At 40.9% G+C, this 21,277-nt stretch overlaps 1 protein-coding gene across 1 annotated transcript in view; it reads left to right on the top strand.

Moving 5' to 3' along the window:
- The window catches only part of CSMD1 (CUB and Sushi multiple domains 1), a 1,638,713-nt gene that overhangs the window by 559,837 nt on the left and 1,057,599 nt on the right, over positions 1 to 21,277 (top strand). Inside the window, exon 4 of the mRNA XM_065401391.1 lies at positions 9,731 to 9,925. Within this exon, the coding sequence (XP_065257463.1) occupies positions 9,731 to 9,925 (195 nt within the window). The remainder of the gene's footprint in view (positions 1 to 9,730; positions 9,926 to 21,277) is intronic.

Here is a 21,277-nt window from a genome sequence, read left to right as displayed (position 1 = left end):
AGTCCAGCTGCCCATGTGGTATCCTGATGTGAACTAGGAGCCATGACAGAGCTAGGCTCTGCAGCACATAGTGGGTGAAGACCCCTTATATTAACATCTTTGAAAATTTCAGTCTTTATTCTTTTTTGCTAACATGGTATTTGATTTTTATACAAATATTGTGGTGTTGAGAAGAGTGAGTGAAGTGGAAATTGCCTCTGTCTTATGATTGTCTTCCTCTGGCTTTCTCTACTTCGCCTCCTAACGCTTTTTTATGTACACTTGTGCCATGCACGCTTCTCAGGGTATTTAGGTATGAGACTAAATGTTAGTTTGATACATTTCAGCCATTTGGCCAAAATGTCATGAGATCTTCATCAGACCCATTAAATATATGTATTTTATCTGTGCAATCTCCTGTGCCCTTGACTTTCTCCAGGAAGCTCCTGAACTTTTTCATAGTGGTGCATTTCCAAAGGTGCTGTGCAAGTGATCTGGCTGACTCTCCCCCTTTGTGATGTCTCCCAGCTCTTCTGCTCAAATTAAGTCTGTGGTATTATGAAGAACACAGGAGGCAGGAACAGAGGGCTCATGAGACAGCAAGTGGCAGGGTGGACTAGGCCCAGAGGCCCCTTGATGGAGGCCTCAGTGTCTTGAAACTCCTTTCCCAGAAAAGGACCAGTAGAGGATTCCTCCAAGCAGCCTACTGTGGTTGCAGGTGATGCAGCCAATCAGAGAGGTTGCAGGGAGCAGACAATCAGGGCCCAAGAGGGCCATATAAAAGGAGCTGCAGAGCCAGAGACAGTCAGGTCCTTGCTGGAGTTGAAGGAGTGCAGGCGGTGCCCCTGGCTAGCCAAATGGAACTGTAGCATCATGGACAGCTCAGCACAGGCAGGGACTGGGGCAGAAGGAAGAGCTCCTAGATGGCTGCTGGGCCTGAACTTAGATGACCTCTGAGGCAAGGGCGAAGCTTTAGAGAAGGCTGGAGCTGTGGAGTAGTGTCCCAGGGAACTGAAAGCAGTGTAGTTAAAGGGACATGGTGGCATGTGGCTGCTATTCTTATGGTCCCTGGGGAACTGGCCTACAATTGGACAATGATAAACCCCCAGAAGGGATTTGGAACTCTTAGTGGCCCAGCTAAAGAGCTGGGGCTAGAGTAGTCCAAGAAGGTAAAACCATTGCATCCAGAGAGGAAGCCCTGGGCTACAGCCTGATACCAGGGCTGGGACTATTTAAAGACCATAGACAACCTGGGTGCACATGAGAGGTGGTGTTACCTGGGGTTTTCAGAACCCAAAGCAGTGGTAACTTAACTGTTTCTCTCCAGGTGGTGTCAGGAATAAATCAATGGGAACACAGTTTTTCTGTCTGCTGAATAAAAGCATGCTTGCTTGTACCAATCATTTAAAACTACTATTTATTACATATTAAGAACACTCATACACAGTAGGTTTAGGACATCCCAGGTATAGTTACCCATAGTCTGAGATGGTTTCGAATGATCACCAGGTAGGCTTCCAGAGGGCCCTCTTTCCATCTAGCTGAGAGGGAGTTTAAATCTCAGCTCCTTACCCTAAGAAAAGCTCCCTTGGATTGTTTCAAGGTATTTTACTTTTACCTAAACTTTTTATAGCTAACTCTAACAAAACACAAAACCCAGAGTCCCCCAAAGTGTGGAAGGCACGGAGGAATGTTGGGAGGGGGGAGGGGCGTGGCGTGGCTGGACCAGACCCCACAGGGGGTGGGGAGGGAGCACCATCCAGTCCCTCCCTGCCGCCAGCTCTGCTCTGGTCCTGCCCCCCAGCTATGTCCCCGGCACCTGGCCCTGAGCCTGGCCCCATCCCCAGACTTGGGGTGGCTTTGCTCCTAGCCCCGCGCCAGCCCCCAGCTTTGGCCACTGGCCAGGGGCCCTGTTCCTGGCCTGGGCCCGAGGCTAGGGGCAGGGGTGGGGCCATGAGTGGAGTTGCACCTGGCCATGGTCCCGGCTGCCAGTCCCCACTGCAGCCTGGCTGTGGCTCCACCTCTGCCCTCAGTCCCTAGCCACATCTCCATCCCTGGCCCACTCCCAGCCCAAGACCCCAGCTGCAGCTCTAGCCTCGACCCCCTCACTCCTGTCCGCATCCCCTGAGCTGTGCCCCGCCTGTGGGCCCAAGCTTCAGGGGGCGGGGAGTGACATGGACAGGGGTAAAGGTGGGGGCATGACACTCAAAAGTTTGGGGACCACTGACATAACCTGTAGTGACTCCTAGTGGGTCAGCTTAATCAGCTCTATTGGGTCACTAATTCTCCTAATTTCAACAAACAAATTATCTCAAAACATTTCTAGCCAAAACAACAATATGGTAGGGGCACCTAAAACCAAAGTTGCTATTCACTGACTCTCTGTCCGATCCTCCCATTCTAATTAAACTGCAATTATACAGCTGTCTGGTCTTTTCTCACAAAGGCCGAAGATCATGCCAAGCTATGTGATATTTGATTTTCAGCTGGCAGTGACTGAACCTACAAAATGGCTGACTGCAGTACTGTCAAGTTCTGGGATACATGCAGGAATGTCAAATTCCGGGGTAACAGTGGGTGCCATGCTATTACACCGCACAAATGAGACAGGACTGCCTGTTCAGCAGCTTAAGTTCAGGAAAGCTTCCTTAATGTTATCTTTACAGTAACAGAGGCAGAGGAGGAGATATAAAATAAATCCTCACGGAGCTACAGAAATCACAGAGGAGAAAAAGCAGAGAATGGTTGCGCTCTAATAATTAAATAGAGGGGAGAAAGTGGTGGGATAACAGCCCTGCACCAACTCCCCTTCCCTGGACAAATCCCCAGGCCCCCTCACCTCCCTTCCTTCAATAGGTATGACCATGTTTGTTGATTTGTTGCTGGTCCACCTTCTGTGTTGTTGCTGAGATGTACTGACTGCAACGTATGTCACTGCTGGCTAGCGTACAGATGATAAAACCTAGGTGCTCCTACGTGGAGGTAGAAGCATCCATTTTTGGAGCCTTCTGGACTCTTTCTCCAGAGCTTCATGAGCATAGTGTAGCTGATGGTCATGACATCTGCATAGCCAGATATGTTACACCACATGCCACTGAAATCATTGTCAGACTCAGTATATACCTGATATGTTCAGCAGCAGTCAAGCAGTTGGTTTTGTAGCTTCTCAAAGTCCCTTTAATGCATTTAGACGTTCAATTCCCATTTAAAGCTAATGACACTTGGTCTATTTCAAAATTCACTGCCTTCCTTTCCAAGTGAAAGGTATATTTCTTTGACTATTGTCTTTTCTAACATAAATACATAGCAATATATAAAAAAAAATACCCCTAAAACGTTATCAAAACCAGACACTCCACTAACTCACTTCTACCCCTAAGGAAAGGTTGAGAGAACAAACAACATGTGACAGATGTGGAATCACATTGCTTAATGCACAAATGGAAGGTGCTCAGATATTACAGTGATGAAAGCAGTAGAAGAACATATATAGATTAGAATCACAGCAGTTGATTGTGTTCATTACAAGAAGCCATGATATATATTTTGATTTCAATATGCCATAATCTGTGCTGGTGTTTGTTTGTGATTCTTCCTGTGTTATGGTGAATATGTGACCATATTCTCAAGTAGCTGGTAAAGAAACTAAGTGGGTCTAGTAAAAGATTTAAAGGCAATCATCAGAAACAGTACACACAGATTTTTAAATGTAAGAAAATCCCCAGCAACGAAAGCACATAGTTCATCTCCAGGCAGGGAACAAACTAATACATTTAAGATTCTGTTAGTTCATGTTTGTAGTGGTTTACATAGTGCATATACTTGGAGTTTTAAGCTTCAGCGAGAGTATCAAAAAGTCAAAATGTAAACAGTCTGATACAGGCCATCAGGGACCTAGTTTGCAAATGAATATGTTTAATGAAATTTCATTGGTTGTATGCACTCTTGAAAAATGTTGCCAGTCCTCAGCTAAATTTTTGCAGACCTTATGTGGTATAGCCTTTTGTCACTGTACATTAATGAGTACTAATCCTCTATTTTAACACTGTATTTTTCACTTTTTCCTTGGAAAGGGTTTTAATATAACTTGCATCTAATGATTTAAAAGATTGGGTTAAACAATTGATATGACATCCTAATTAAGTCATTGAATTGTTACCATATGTATTTACATAGTTTTACTGAATGACTTTTCTGTGAGCATAATTAGCTAATGTTTACAACTGGGGGAGCCCAAACTTTGTCCATGCAGGGGTCACAATGACAACTTGATAGGAGCTTTTGCGGTGCACAAAAATGGAACAAAGTGCAGCTTTCTTCACATGGCAATATGGTTTCTTGAGACAATAGGTCCCAGCATGTCATGACCCATTTTGATCTGAACTGAGGCCTGTAGTCTTCCTGGTCAATGCCACGATCCTAAAACTGAAGATGGGACTGTAGAACTCCTTGGGCTATACCTTGGCCTTCAAATTTAACTATATATCTGCTTATTAAACACCAGTATTATTCTGATGCTTTAAACACATAGGCTCTATCTATTGACTTTCATCTAAAAGAAACGCAGTTCTCTGCAGTAAGTCAAACATAGGAAAAGTTTCTCAAGAACAATAATAGGTCAGCTCAGTTTCTGAAAGCCTTTATCTTCAATGCAGTACTACCTTGACTGTCCTCAATGTCACAGTGGATACTAAATAACTTCAGATAATTAAGGGCTTTCATAAATGAGGATCCAGGAGCCTGCAGAGTTTATAAGCTCTACATGTGAGTGGCTGCACAGTTGGTAAATTGTATAGGAAACAGCATTTGTTCTGTAGACCTTATTAACACAGCAGGTGAATGACCTTTTATTGAGGAGCTTATATCCCACCTCCCTTATCTGCTGAAGTCAAATCTTAAGGTAGATCTCTGACCTTTGCATATGATAGCTTTGATCAGCTGGAATTTAAATAATCAAAGGTACCACTGTGTTACATATTTTTTATGAAGCTTCAGAGGCCTAATACATTTTATGTGCACACCTCGAAACAGTAAAAATTGTGTAGATGGACCTGTGCAGCTACTTAAATTTACTTTGATGACATTTTTAGAAAAGGACATAAATAATGTAATCCAATGCTTCATCTTGACAAGCAGTGGCATCTTGTGAACTATTACATATTTTATTGAGCTTGGCTGTCATTCTCAGATCACTCATCTTGTACTATTTTCAAGAGGTTTTTGCAAAATATGTGCCATCCTCAGAAATCAGGCCCCATTATTTCTAGTAGTTCTTCACAGATGCAGAGTTAGGAAAACCCCATAGTCTGACAAAAGTCATACCTTAGAATAGCTTTTGTACATGGAGAGCAGGTGGAGTTGGTGCAGTATGATTTTGTCAGGTGTTAGCCAGTGCCAGCCATTATATATTTGGCAGGTGTGTAAATAACCCTTAGACTGGCTGTGATATCTTATTACTTGAGAATGCAGTTTGTCAGAATACAAGATACCTATGATTAATGTACTTTTTAGATAGCACACCCATTCTTTAAAACTGAGTTGTACGAACAGTACTACAGAAACTGACCTATGTTGAAACTGCAACAGATTATGGAGTCATAGAAATGTAGCACTGGAAGGGACCACAAGAGGTTATCTATTCCAGCCCCCTGTGTTGAGGCAGGACCAAGTATAGCTAGATCATCCCTGACAGGTGTCTGTCTAACCTGTTCTTATAAACCTTCAATGACAGGGATTCAACAATCTCCCTTGGTAACGTAATCCAGTGTCTAATTATCCTTATAGTAGAAAGTTTTTCTAAATATCTAACTTAAATCTCTCTTGGTGCAAACGGAGCTGATTACCTCTCGTCGTACCCTTGGAAATGGAGAACAATTGATCAGTCCTCTTTACAATAAACTTACATATTTCAAAACTGTTATCAAGTCCAACCCAGAGTGTTCTCTTCTGTAGACTAAATATGCCCACTTTTTTCAACTGTTATAGTACTCTGTGTATTAAGAATTGCATTTGAAAAATAACAGGTAGGCTCTTGCTTCCAAGCCATGTAATAAATCTGAATCTAAGCCATGTAATAAAAGTCCTGAGAAATAAACAAAGGGACTGCTGCAAGTTTGACCTGTTCTGTCTTGCACGATCAAAGGCAGCTCTGGTTTTCCCAAACCATTTTCTAACAAAAGTCATTGCTAAAAATCATCTTTTTAAATATAGCCATCTTAACTTGGAAAGCTATTAAATTACTTGTTAATGTATAATGTGTTTATTACCCAATTTACAAATCAGTCTGAGTGATAATGCATTATAATGTTTATATTCACAGCCAATTACTCTAAGCTTGTAAAATGACCTCACCTTGTATTTATGTGAAATACATCTCTTTTAGTGTTACATTTTTTCTACATATAATTAAATATATGACTTTCCTTACATTTTTTCACCATAAATAAGTGCAATCTAAACAAACATCACAAAACCTATGATTTTTTTTGTTTTGCTTTCCACCAAAAAGTTTAGTAGCGATTGGACGTCTAACATAGTAAATGACAGTGAAAACGAGGTAGGATCTGAGGCCTAAATGGGGAAAGAACAAGCTAAAAATTACTTAGATATCTTCAAGTCACCAGGGCCTGATGAAATACATCTTGGGATACTCAAGGAGCTGACTGAGGCTCCTGAGCCATTAGAGATTATCTCAAAAGTCATAGAAGACAGGGGAGATTCCAGAGGACTGGAAAATGGCACTATATTTGCCCATCTATAAAACGGGGAATAAGAACAACCCAGAGAATTACAGACCATCAGCTTAACTTCAGTACCCAGAAAGATAATGGAGCAAATAATTAAGCAATCAGTTTGCAACCACCTAGAAGATAAGGTGATAAGTAACAGTCAGCATGGATTTGGCAAGAACAAATCATGTCAATCTGACCTAATAGCTTGCTTTGACAGAGTAACAAGCCTTGTGGATGGAGGGAAGTGGTAGGTGTAGTATATTTTGACTTTAGTAAGGCTTTTGGTACTGCCTTGCATGACCTTCTCATAAACAAACTAGGGAAATACAACCTTGATGGAGAGACTAAAATGTGGGTGCATAACTGATTGGAAAACTGTTCCCAGAGAATAATCATCAGCGGTTCAGATCCAGCTGGAAGGGCATATTGAGTGGGGTCTCATAGGGATCAGTTCTGGGTCCAGTTCTGTTCAATATCTTCATCAGTGATTTAGATAATGGCATAGTGTACACATACAACGTTTGTGGAGTATATCAAGCTGGGAGGGATTGCAAGTGCTTGGGAGGATTGTTTTGAATTTTTATCGTAACTGGAGAAATGGTCTGAAGTAAATAAGAAGAAATTCAATAAAGGACAAATGTAAAATACTCCACTTTGGAAGGAACAATCAGCTGCACACATACAAAACAGGAAATGACTGCTTAGGAACGAGTACTGCACAAAGGAATCTGGGGGTCATAGTGGATCACAAGCTAAATGGGAGTCAACAGTGTAACGCTGTTGCAAAAAAACCCCAAAACCCATCATTCTGGGATATATTAGCAGGAGTGTTGTAAGCAAGACACGAGAAGTAATTGTTCCTCTCTACTTCGCGCTGATTAGGCCTCAACTGTAGTATTGTGTCCAGTTCAGGAAAGATGTGGACAAATTGGAGAAAGTCCAGAGAAGAGCAACAAAAAAGATTAAATGTCTAGAAAACATGAACTCTGAGGGAATATTGAAAAAATTGGGTTTGTGGAGAAGAGAAGACTGAGAGGGGCATGATAACAGTTTTCAAGTACATGAAAGGTTGTTACAAGGAGGAGGGAGAAAAAATGTTCTCCTTAACCTCTGAGAATAGGACAAGAAGCAATGGGCTTCAATTGCAGCAGGGGCAGTTTAGGTTGGACATTAGGAAAAACTTCCTAACTGTCAGGGTAGTTAAGCAGTGGACTAAATTGCCTAGGGAGGTTGTGGAATCTCCGTTACTAGTGATTTTTAAGAGCAGGTTAGACAAACATCTATCAGGGCTGGTCTAGATGATATCGCAAGCTCCCTTCCAGTCCTATGATTCTATGAAATTAGTTGATATGAAGGTATCTTCTGGGTTGTTTTTCTGTAAGCTTGATCTTCATTCTGGAAACAATGAAGTTTCTAGCTTTTCTGGTTGCACATAACCTTAGTGTGACATATTGGTTCAAGCAGGAGACAGGAGGTTTTATTCCCAGCCTTGCAACTGACTCTCTGCACTGCTTTTAGAAAATCATATAACCCCTCTGTAGCTTAGTTTACCTACCCATCTATAAAATAAGCAGAATATTTGCCTCTCTCACTCTCACCAGAGTGTTGCATGACTTAATTACCACATTTAATGTTTGTAAAGTGCTTTGAGAGCCTCTGGTGAAAAGAACTGCATAAGTGTAAAGTAGTAGTATTTTAATGTTTTAGAAATCAATGCATTCTTTAAAGTTTGGACCCATAACCTGAACTTGCTTTCTATATTTTGTTGGGGGTTTGAGTTAAGTGTAATTATGACCATTTCAATGCCAATGCTGCTAACGGCTATACTGATGAACAACATGGGATATGCATCCAGCAAATGCACTTGTCTAATGCAGTGGGACATACCGGGTAATTAGCATTGATGTAGTGCTTTATGTCTCCAAAGTGCTGTACAAATATTAACTAATTAATCCTCTCAACACCCCTGTGAGGTAAGAATCGCTGTCTTTATTTTGCAAGTGGGGAAACTGAACAGAGAGGTTAAATGATTTTCCCACCACCACACACACATTTGGAAGCTGAGCATGAATTAGACTAAACCATTCCTTGCTCCTACTTTTCTGCTGAATGCATTTACCTCATGTACTCTGATGTTTCATACATTTGAATGGATATTCCATTGGATACAGCTGTCAAATATACACACAGAATTCCAACACTAAATGTTTTAAACAATTTTAGCTGTATTGTTTTGGGATTGACTCTGATAGCAGGGGATTGGACTAGATGCAGGAGGACTGTTCCGGTCCTATATCTTTGTTGCTAAAACAACAGACATATAAATAGAGACCACTGCTAGGTCACCAAACCAGTGGTCTTGTTTTGTAGGTTGATGGATTCATTGCTAAAATTGATGGGTAGTTTAAACAGTCTGCATCAAAAGAGCAATGCTTTCAAATGGTAGAGATTTTTCTGCAAAAAAGTAAGAATTCTGTCCATTCTCCCTACTCTAACATCAATTTTTTAGTCATTTCCCCATTTTCTGTCTACTCCTAGACTGATGTCAACAAGATTGTGCAGGCTATTTCTTAAAAATAAGAAATCTTCTAATACGTGGAATATTTTGAATATTGTCTCTATTGTGTCATCATCTGACTATCTATTTGACAGTGTCTGGAGTATTTAAAAATATTCTGCCCCAATTTGTGGGAGAATTAGCTTGATTTATATAGCATTTTGTTGTTTGTCTGTGTGAGTCAATGTACATGTGAATAACTTATTGAGAGAATGCTAAATCCAAGGATTGAGTTTGAAATGTAGTTGTGAAAGTGGTGAGGTCCATAGTAAATCTTACATCTTGTGGAAATACATTCCACGGTCCAATTACAGGTTTTTTATATTAGAAATCAAAGTAGAAAAAAAAGTGTTTAACAGTGATTCAGTAAGGATTATATGTCACTTATAATGTAATATGAATTATCTATTTTCCCATAAGATTTAACTGTAACTTTTTTCTCTTCTTCTTTTTATTTCAACAGTTCTACCTAGTCACACTTGTGGAAACCCGGGAGAAATACCTAAGGGAATACTTCATGGATCAAGGTTCAATATAGGAGACAAAATTAGATATAGCTGTATCTCAGGCTACATCCTGGAGGGCCATGCAATGTTAACATGTATTGTGAGTCCTGGAAATGGTGCATCGTGGGATTTTCCAGCTCCATTTTGCAGAGGTACAAAATGCGAATTAATGGAGAAAACATTTACCTATATGCATTAAAATAAATACAAAGAAGACTAAGATAGTGATGAAATAGAATAAGTTTTTATTTTAGGATGGTTATAGGTAATGCTAAAGTAACTTGTTGAATTCACTAGTTCTGTGTTAACTGACCATTATTTTTCTTAATGTCATTAAACTATATTGTTTTATCTAAAATATAAACCTGTGCAATGGTGGAATTGTAGCCCTGTATAAATTGGGATTCATAGTACTTCCCTAACTCTCAAGGGTTTGGTGTGGATAAGTACATTAAAGACAGTGAGGTGCTCAGATATTACAGTGATAGATGTAGTCCTGGGCAATTTTTAAAAAATTAATAGTTTATGCATCAAAAATGCAGTTTGGGGTCAGCCGACCATATTCATGAATACAGATCAAAATTGGTGAATAGTTTTTGCTAGATTTTATTTTAAAACGGACTGTTTAGTTTCAAAAGGTTTAGTTTCAATATTTCTGAATTGAAATGTTATGACTTTTTGTTTCAAAATGACATTTCATTTAGAAATTTAGCTAATTTTATTTTAAAAAGAGGGTATAAACCACCTCAAAATGAAACAAAGCAATCAAAAAGAAAAAAAGGGAAACTTGTTTTGAGTCAAACAATATTTTGTTCGGTTTCAGAGTAGCAGCCGTGTTAGTCTGTATCCGCAAAAAGAACAGGAGTACTTGTGGCACCTTAGAGACTAACAAATTTATTAGAGCATAAGCTTTCGTGGGCTACAACCCACTTCTTCGGATGCATATAGAGTGAAACATATATTGAGGAGATATATATACACACATACAGAGAGCATGAACAGGTGGGAGTTGTCTTACCAACTCTGAGAGGCCAATTAAGTAAGAGAAAAAAAACTTTTGAAGTGATAATCAAGATAGCTCAGTACAGACAGTTTGATAAGAAGCAAGTGTGAAAATACTTACAAGGGGAGATAGATTCAATGTTTGTAATGCAAACTAGACAAAATCAACTCAGGATTAAATAAGGACTGGGAATGGCTGAGCCATTACAAACTCAGAGTTGGTAAGACAACTCCCACCTGTTCATGCTCTCTGTATGTGTGTATATATATCTCCTCAATATATGTTTCACTCTATATGCATCCGAAGAAGTTGGTTGTAGCCCACGAAAGCTTATGCTCTAATAAATTTGTTAGTCTCTAAGGTGCCACAAGTACTCCTGTTCTTTTTGCGAATATTTTCTTCGATACACCCTCCCTCCCCCATGAATGTCTTTCAGTATGAAGAGAAAGAAAATTAAAAAAAAAAACCACATTTGTAATTGACTTGAAACAATTTTTGGGGATTTTTCAGTTTGGCCACCAAAACAAAAAATCAATTTGCTCACTCTGTGTGAGTACCACAGATAGTGGTCACAATTAAAGTGGTGATTGTCAACATTTGTCATAGTGTAGAAATAGCTGGCAGGTACTGACTTTTTTTTTTATATACTTCTGCTATATCAGGACCAGAATAGCCCAAATTCTTAATCCATTCCCATCTGTAATAGTTTCTGTCAAGAACACCTTTCATTGAAAGCTTTAATAATCTATATAGAAGTACTCTAAATAGTGAAATTTATAAAAAAGGAAGAAAAAAAATCTCGATTATTAAGTTGTTAATAAAGACAAATCTCACAAAAGTTTCAACCATATCCAGTGTATGTATATTCAGTTCGGAGCAGCACGGGAACTCCATATATTTTCTTAAATTGAAAACAAGGAGAAAATGTGTGACTTTTTTTCAAATCTGTCAGTTGTAGTAATCTTTTTCTTCAATAATAGTTGGTAAAATTTACACTTCTGTCTGAACTTTTTCAAGTTAATGGTGTTAACTGAGCATCAGTCTGAAAACACTTTTCTTTTTGATCCTCTGCAGGGTGCTCTCAAATACCTTCTGTTTTGAGAAATATTACTAATTCTAGCTGTATTTCCAATTTTAAGTATAGGGAATATCAGTGGAACTGAGTATTTTAAAAACTGGAATGAAATTAAGTGCACCTTCTGTACCTAAGTGAACCATACCATGGAATTCACCCCATTGAAGAAGAGTCAGATGAAGCCCTACAAACCTCTCTAAAGCAGTGCAACGACTAAATGAACTGCAGAGCCTTGTATGGGCCTTCTGTAATGGAGTGATCTTTTTCCCACCCATCAGAGAAATTATTCAAAAGATGCACTGAATTGTATAAGTAGAGACACTGGATCGCTTCATTTTAAAATCCATGTTCTGCTAATTTTGCAATAACTTTCCTTAAAATTTTCAGGTGAATTAGCAACTGTTGTCAAGTAATTATGTACTTGCTGAACAAAGTGGTATTTCTAATAGAGATTCATAGATTCATAGATTCTAGGACTGGAAGGGACCTCGAGAGGTCATCGAGTCCAGTCCCCTGCCCGCATGGCAGGACCAAATACTGTCTAGACCATCCCTGATAGACATTTATCTAACCTACTCTTAAATATCTCCAGAGATGGAAATTCCACAACCTCCCTAGGCAATTTATTCCAGTGTTTAACCACCCTGACAGTTAGGAACTTTTTCCTAATGTCCAACCTAGACCTCCCTTGCTGCAGTTTAAGCCCATTGCTTCTTGTTCTATCCTTAGAGGCTAAGGTGAACAAGTTTTCTCCCTCCTCCTTATGACACCCTTTTAGATACCTGAAAACTGCTATCATGTCCCCTCTCAGTCTTCTCTTTTCCAAACTAAACAAACCCAATTCTTTCAGCCTTCCTTCATAGGTCATGTTCTCAAGACCTTTAATCATTCTTGTTGCTCTTCTCTGGACCCTTTCCAATTTCTCCACATCTTTCTTGAAATGCGGTGCCCAGAACAGGACACAATACTCCAGCTGAGGCCTAACCAGAGCAGAGTAGAGCGGAAGAATGACTTCTCGTGTCTTGCTCACAACACACCCGTTAATACATCCCAGAATCATGTTTGCTTTCTTTGCAACAGCATCACACTGTTGACTCATATTTAGCCTGTGGTCCACTATAACCCCTAGATCCCTTTCTGCCGTACGCCTTCCTGGACAGTCTCTTCCCATTCTGTATGTGTGAAACTGATTTTTTCTTCCTAAGTGGAGCACTTTGCATTTGTCTTTGTTAAACTTCATCCTGTTTAACTCAGACAATTTGTCCAGATCATTTTGAATTATGACCCTGTCCTCCAAAGCAGTTGCAATCCCTCCCAGTTTGGTATCATCCGCAAACTTAATAAGCGTACTTTCTATGCCAATATCTAAGTCGTTAATGAAGATATTGAACAGAGCCGGTCCCAAAACAGACCCCTGCGGAACCCCGCTCGTTATGCCTTTCCAGCAGGATTGGGAACCATTAATAACAACTCTCTGAGTACGGTTATCCAGCCAGTTATGCACCCACCTTATAGTAGCCCCATCTAAATTGTATTTGCCTAGTTTATCGATAAGAATATCATGCGAGACCGTAGCAAATGCCTTACTAAAGTCTAGGTATACCACATCCACAGCTTCTCCCTTATCCACAAGACTCGTTATCCTATCGAAGAAAGCTATCAGATTGGTTTGACATGATTTGTTCTTTACAAATCCATGCTGGCTGTTCCCTATCACCTTACCACCTTCCAAGTGTTTGCAGATGATTTCCTTAATTACTTGCTCCATTATCTTCCCTGGCACAGAAGTTAAACTAACTGGTCTGTAGTTTCCTGGGTTGTTTTTATTTCCCTTTTTATAGATGGGCACTATATTTGCCCTTTTCCAGTCTTCTGGAATCTCTCCCGTCTCCCATGATTTTCCAAAGATAATAGCTAGAGGCTCAGATACCTCCTCTAGTAGCTCCTTGAGTATTCTAGGATGCATTTCATCAGGCTCTGGTGACTTGCAGGCATCTAACTTTTCTAAGTGATTTTTAACTTGTTCTTTTTTTATTTTATCTGCTAAACCTACCCCCTTCCCATTAGCATTCACTATGTTAGGCATTCCTTCAGACTTCTCGGTGAAGACCGAAACAAAGAAGTCATTAAGCATCTCTGCCATTTCCAAGTTTCCTGTTACTGTTTCTCCCTCTTCACTAAGCAGTGGGCCTACCCTGTCTTTGGTCTTCCTCTTGCTTCTAATGTATTGATAAAAAGTCTTCTTGTTTCCCTTTATTCCCGTAGCTAGTTTGACCTCATTTTGTGCCTTTGCCTTTCTAATCTTGCCCCTGCATTCCTGTGTTGTTTGCCTATATTCATCCTTTGTAATCTGTCCTAGTTTCCATTTTTTATATGACTCCTTTTTATTTTTTAGATCATGCAAGATCTCGTGGTTAAGCCAAGTTGGTCTTTTGCCACATTTTCTATCTTTCCTAACCAGCGGAATAGCTTGCTTTTGGGCCCTTAATAGTGTCCCTTTGAAAAACTGCCAATTCTCCTCAGTTGTTTTTCCCCTCAGTCTTGATTCCCATGGGACCTTACCTATCAGCTCTCTGAGCTTACCAAAATCCGCCTTCCTGAAATCCATTGTCTCTATTTTGCTGTTCTCCCTTCTACCCTTCCTTAGAATTGCAAACTCTATGATTTCATGATCACTTTCACCCAAGCTGCCTTCTACTTTCAAATTCTCAACGAGTTTCTCCCTATTTGTTAAAATCAAGTCTAGAACAGCTTCCCCCCTAGTAGCTTTTTCAACCTTCTCAAATAAAAAGTTGTCTGCAATGCAGTCCAAGAATTTGTTGGATAGTCTGTGCCCCGCTGTGTTATTTCCCCAACATATATCTGGATAGTTGAAGTCCCCCATCACCACCAAATCTTGGGCTTTGGATGATTTTGTTAGTTGTTTAAAAAAAGCCTCATCCACCTCTTCCACATGGTTAGGTGGCCTGTAGTAGACTCCTAGCATGACATCACCCTTGTTTTTTACCCCTTTTAGCCTAACCCAGAGACTCTCAACACTTCCGTCTCCTATGTCCATCTCTACCTCAGTCCAAGTGTGTACATTTTTAATATATAAGGCAACACCTCCTCCCTTTTTCCCCTGTCTATCCTTCCTGAGCAAGCTGTATCCATCCACACCAACATTCCAATCATGTGTATTATCCCACCAAGTTTCAGTGATGCCAACAATGTCATAGTTGTATTTATTTATTAGCACTTCCAGTTCTTCCTGCTTATTACCCATACTTCTCGCATTTGTATATAAGCATCTAAGATACTGGTTTGATCTTTCCTCCCAGTTTTGTCCTGACCCTCCTTTCTCTCTGCCAATATAGCCCACACTCCCTCTCGTTTCCAACCCATCTCCCAGGTCTCCATGTTCCACACTTACCTGCAGGCTTTGCTCACCTGTCCCCGTCGAACCTAGTTTAAAGCCCTCCTCACTAGGTTAGCCAGTCTGTGTCCAAATAGGGTCTTTCCCGTCCTCGAAAGGTGAACGCCATCTCTGCCTAGCAGTCCTTCCTCAAATAGCATCCCGTGGTCTAGGAAGCCAAAGCCCTCCTGGCGACACCATCTTTGCAGCCAGGCATTCACCTCCATGATGCATCTGTCTCTGCCCGGGCCCCTACCTTTGACAGGAAGAATCGAAGAGAATACCACCTGCGCTCCAAACTCCTTCACCCGTACTCCCAGAGCCCTGTAGTCACTCTTGATCCGCTCAGTGTCACACCTCGCAGTATCATTTGTGCCCACATGGATGAGTAGCATGGGGTAGTAGTCAGAGGGCTGGATAATCCTCGACAATGCCTCCGTAACGTCTCGGATACGGGCTCCCGGCAGGCAGCATACCTCCCGAGATGAAATGTCAGGGCGACAGATGGGCGCCTCCGTCCCCCTCAGCCGAGAGTCTCCGACCACCACTACCCTACGTTTCCTATTCGCAGTGGTGGCAGCAGACCTCCCAGCCTTAGGGGTACGAGGCTTCTCCTCCTTTACTGTAGGGGGTGATGCCTTCTTTCCTGTATCAAGAAGAGCATAACGGTTACCTATTACCACAGCAGGAGGGTTCGGAGCAGGGGTGGAGCACTGCCTGCTGCCAGAAGTAACCAGCTGCCAGTGTCCACCCTGAGCCATCTCCTCCTCCACCAGTGGTGTATCAGCAGTCCTGTGTACTGGGACAGCTACCTCAGCTGTCTCCACATGGACACTGTCCAGGAATTGCTCGTGGATTCGGATGCTTCTCAACCTAGCCACCTCCTCCTGTAGCTCTCCCACCTGCTGCCTGAGAGATTCCACCAGCAGGCACCTTTCACATTGGATGGTCCCCCCAGCCTGGATATCAGTAAGTGGAAATTGCAAGTTACAGTCTCTGCAAAACCACACCAGGATCTGGGTAGAAGCATCCATGCTCAGGCGCTCTGTCTGGCTACAGGCGCAGGTGGAGGAGACAGAAGCAGTGCTGGCACAGGTGTTGCGGGTCTTCCTAACCATCGTAAGCCTCCCTCTGTCAAACTCCCGTCTGAAGCCCCCTGTCTGCTGAAAGGGTTGTTTAAGCAAGAAGTTTTAGGTTTTAAGGGGAATAAAGGGAAAACAGATAGAACCGGCAAGGGACCCGCGCCCCTTCCCACTCCCCTTGCAAAACTCCCTTGTGAAACTCCCTGTTAGCAGCCCCTGTTCGCAAAAGCTCCCTGGTCGCTTGTGCGCTGCTTTATAAAGCCCTGGCCTGTATGAATGCCCCGCCCACTAATTAAGGCTCAGCCAATTACCAGAGGCTTCTAGCTTTCAAACCTTCCTTTGAAGCTCACAGCTTCCAACTGCCAGCCACAGCACATGGTCCTTCAAACAACCAACCAACCAAACAGACTGACAAACACAAGCTCAGCACACAGCAAGTAACCTCCAAACACAAACAAACACACACTACAGACAGTCACTTACCCCAAAAGGGTGCTGTATTGCTCCTCCTTCACCTGGAGAACTCCCTTGCGAAACTCCCTGTTAGCAGCCCCTGGTCGCAAAAGATACATGACTCAGGCTGGGGAAATTGCAACCTCAGTCTTGTATTTTGTCAACTATTCACTTTTCTGAACAGTTGTGGCAGGCTTCAAATAACATCACTAAAAGTATAGTGCTCAAGTGATACTTTATGGAATAGAATTGCAGAGCAGATTCTATGATGTCATTCAAGGAATTCTGGCAGCACAGTGAAGGTCTAGCTAGTGTGTAGTTTTGAGATAGCTTAGCTACTCTGCCATAAAAAAACATATTTTAAGTTAATTCGACTACGGCAGATTTTCCTGGCACTGGAATATAATAGTGCAATGAGAAAAAATAGTTTTAGATAGATTTCCTTTTTAATGGAAACCACTTTGCCAGCAGGCTAGAAATCAGCTGAAAAAGAGAGAGTTACCAGGCACGTGACAAAAGTGGAAGCACTGCTAAAAATTGTCCATGTGCTTTCATAAGGTAAGTCAGAATAGTCATGGATATTTCTTCTACTACTGGACTGGTTAACTGGGCAGTTCACATATACAAAAAGATGGAGGGGAATGCTTGGATAGCTATCCATACAAAGCACTTTTCTCCTTCTGCACTGACATTAAATCCATTTAAAAAAAACACACAAACAAAAGCCTAGAACCTTGACCCCAGTACTCAGCACACAAAAAAGCCTTAAAGTTGGCCTGAGTAGCCAGTTGAGTAATCCCCTGCCATAGGAGAACTTGATATCCAGGTGATGTAGGGCTGGTGTTGCAGACATGTTGCAAAGTTCAGCTGGCAGGGTCAAATCTTTCAGTTGTGTGCCTCCAAATCCCTTCATTTCTTCTACTCTTCCATTTTTGCTCATTTAGGTCAAAGATCTCTCTCACCCCCCAAGGTCTCTCTCTCACCCCCTAGAATACCTCCATCACTATGCTGTTACTGCCTTTCTCTTCTTTGGCTCTTTCAACTTGCTGCTGCGGCACATATGCCTGATGCAGCTCTTGTAGCATTGATTCCCTGTATCTCTGAGCAGTAGCACCCTGATCCCTCTCTTCACAGAGTTCAGAATGTCCTTGTTAAAGGTATGATGGTTTTCTACAGAGATGGTGCAAAACACTGCAACATGTGATATTCATATATACATAATAGTTCTGCAATAGTGTTGCCTAGTACTATGGTTTTATAAAGGTGATGGTTCATGGAGGTGCCTGTTTAAGGGCAAGATACCTATCCTATGCTTACTTATCTCAGAGCTTGCAGGCTTGGAGCAGTGGTAGCACATTACATATTTGAATGCAGAACATCAACACTGTATAAAATGGGGTACCTATTTTTTTTAAAAATGTTTATATTGTGTTTGTTTCCATCCTGATTTGTCACCAATGCCACATGTGTTGCACTTCCTATACTTCACTTCATATCTTCCTCCACTTCCTGACTCAGCACACATCTCAACCCTTCTCTCCATTGCTCTCTTCCTCCACCATCTCCAACTCTGTGCATGTATTTAATGAAAAATGTATACATGTTATATCTCATTTCTCTCTTTCCCCTTCCAAACTACTGTCTTCCCCTTCTACAAGCCTACATTTGGGTGATAAGGCCTCAAATAAGAGCCCACAAAATAACCAGTAGCCCCCTTTTCATGTCCCAAAAGTGCTCACTTTTTTGTTCTGGGGGGGGAAAATGAACAATTTACAAATGTACAGTTTGAGATAAATACCTGATTTGCGCGAAAGGAAAACTTTAGTATATGCTGTGTGAACCAGAAGGATTCATTCAAGCTCTAGTGTGAAATAGTAAAGTACAACTCTGTAATGTTTCAAAAATGTAATATCGTTTTCTTCAGTAACTATACTAGCTGCGGATTTATGATATGTCACTACTTCTAAAAAGGACCTAGTATATTTTTTTAAGAATCTCTAGTTGATTATATTTGTATGAGTCTAGATTTTTCTGAAGCTGACACTAGGAATACAAATTGGGTTAGTGAGCTTACATTTGTAGGCTTTCCATCAGACTATGAAAATAATTAAGGTGGAGAAAAGTACATGTAGGGAATTATTGTCTAAGGAAACATAATTATGGGAGGGAGAATAAAGAGTACATAAAATAAGAGGTAAACTAAAGATATAGGCAGCTATGTGCCAGGAAGGGCAAAAGGGATCAAATAAGTAATTAATCAGGTTCCAGAATTAAAGGGGGTGATTGGAATATACAGCTGGGAAAAGTATTTAATCAAGAAGATGCTCAATGTATAGAGATGAGTGAGAAATTAAGGAGGTGGAAGTGATTCAATAGTGAATAAAAAGATTTTTAAAAAGTAGTTTATCTTTCATTAGTAGTAGGGAAAAGAAGTCGTCATGTAAAAGGTCTGATTGAGGTTCAGAGCTAAATACTTTTCTGGCCTCCCAACTGAGTGGAAGGGTCTGAATGGGAAGAAAAACATTAATAGAATTGTCCCCTGGTCAGAGATGGCAAGTTTTTGGAAATTAACTTTGTCTATTTCTGCAGAACCTGCCAGACATTAAAATATTAGTATAACTTCTCATCTATGTGTGTCAGGTCAGATGATTCACTTATCTAAACTGTGAATAGCCATGTGATCTCCTCATCCTCCTTCCTTCCCTATTCCCTCCCTAATAGGTGTTATCTTGGTCATATCAAAAATCTCTCATTTGTTCTATAAAGCATGCAGAACACTTTTGGGGGCTCTGTAAACAAAAATAATAAACAATTGACCAAAAGGGCCTCCTTCCTGATTCTGAAAGCTAAAATTTTGCTTATTTTTACCATCTTGGAAAATCATAACGTATGCATCTTACCCATAAATACACACACAACATGCAAGCAATCTATACAAAGAAAAGTTCCATTTACACACTTATGCAAATTTTAACTAAAACCATTGTTTTCTACCTTCTTGGTCAGCTTTGATCAACTTTTCTTGCTTATTCATTTTCTTGCTTATTCTTGCTTATTTTCTTGCTTATTCATTTTCTAATGAAAGAACTGCTGAGTCCTCTCAATAACTCTCATTCCTTTTTTCTTAGCTAGTAAACCTTTAGTTAGTTTACTATAGAATTGGCTACCAGAGTTGTCTTTGGTGCAAGATCTAAGGTACTAGTTGATCTGAGGTAAGAGATTGGTCTCTTGGGACTGGGAGCAACCTGGATGTGGGGTGATTTTTGGTGTAAGTGACCATTTATCACAAAGTCTGGTTTTCTGGGTGACAAATAGACTCAAGAGTCTAAGGGGACTGTCTGTGACTCTATGCTAAGACTGGTATAGAGATCCATGAGTTCGCATTTGTTACTGGCTTGGTGAAATCTAATTATAGAACATAACACCAGTTTAGGGTGTCTGCCATGTTTTCTGATAGTCTGCTCTGAAGTAGGCACTCACAGTGGTGAGCCACTCCAGACAGCATTACACTCCCCTTTCAGTCTCTGCAGGCTCTGCTGTCCCTCTTCAGGCAAGGACAAGGCATGCTCCAACCTCCGAGCGTCCCCCTTTGGGTGTCCAGTTCCTAGTCCACTGAATGCTCACAGAATTTACAAATAGCCAAAGGACTAGTACACACCAGCTTACCAATTTTGCCTCAGAATAACCGCTCACTGAGCACACCAGTACTTAGATATGTTGATAGTGAGAACACATATAACTTTGTTAAATAAAGAAGAGAGACTAGAGAAGAACCAGGCAGAGTTAATGGAAACTTTGGATTACATATAAAATACAATTATACTATGCCTGCTAGACTTTAAACTTAACGAAGAAGGTACACCTCTGTACCCCTACATATTCAATCAATCCATTGTCTTTACTCGTAAACAAGATGCACACCTCACCATCCCTGTCCCCACCTGCTGGTTGTTGTCCCCTCCCGCCCCCAGTCCCACCCCAGTACACTTCTTTCCTGTAGATTTGGCTCCATATACAAATAGACTGACATTGTAAGATACATGCTACACAATAATAACAGGAGTACTTGTGGCACCTTAGAGACTAACAAATTTATTAGAACATAAGCTTTCGTGGGCTACAACCCACTTCTTCGGATGCATATAGAGTGAAACATATATTGAGGAGATATATATACACACATACAGAGAGCATGAACAGGTGGGAGTTGTCTTACCAAGTCTGAGAGGCCAATTAAGTAAGAGGAAAAAAAAAAAAAACTTTTGAAGTGATAATCAAGATAGCCTTGCTTCTTAGTACTCCTGTTATTTTTGCGGATACAGACTAACACGGCTGCTACTCTGAAACATGCTACACAATGGTCAGCCATGGAGATAGGTGTCTCCTACCCCTTGCCTGAACAGAACCTGTTTATCACCTTCTGGTGACTTGTCTTAACTTACATACTTTAATGACATAGTTTTTAGTATAGATGAATAGCTCCTTAAATAAATATAA

This window comes from Emys orbicularis, chromosome 3, assembly GCF_028017835.1.
Source record: "Emys orbicularis isolate rEmyOrb1 chromosome 3, rEmyOrb1.hap1, whole genome shotgun sequence".
In the NCBI taxonomy this organism is placed as follows: Eukaryota; Metazoa; Chordata; order Testudines; family Emydidae; genus Emys; species Emys orbicularis.
This window is presented reverse-complemented; position numbering and strand designations above follow the sequence as displayed.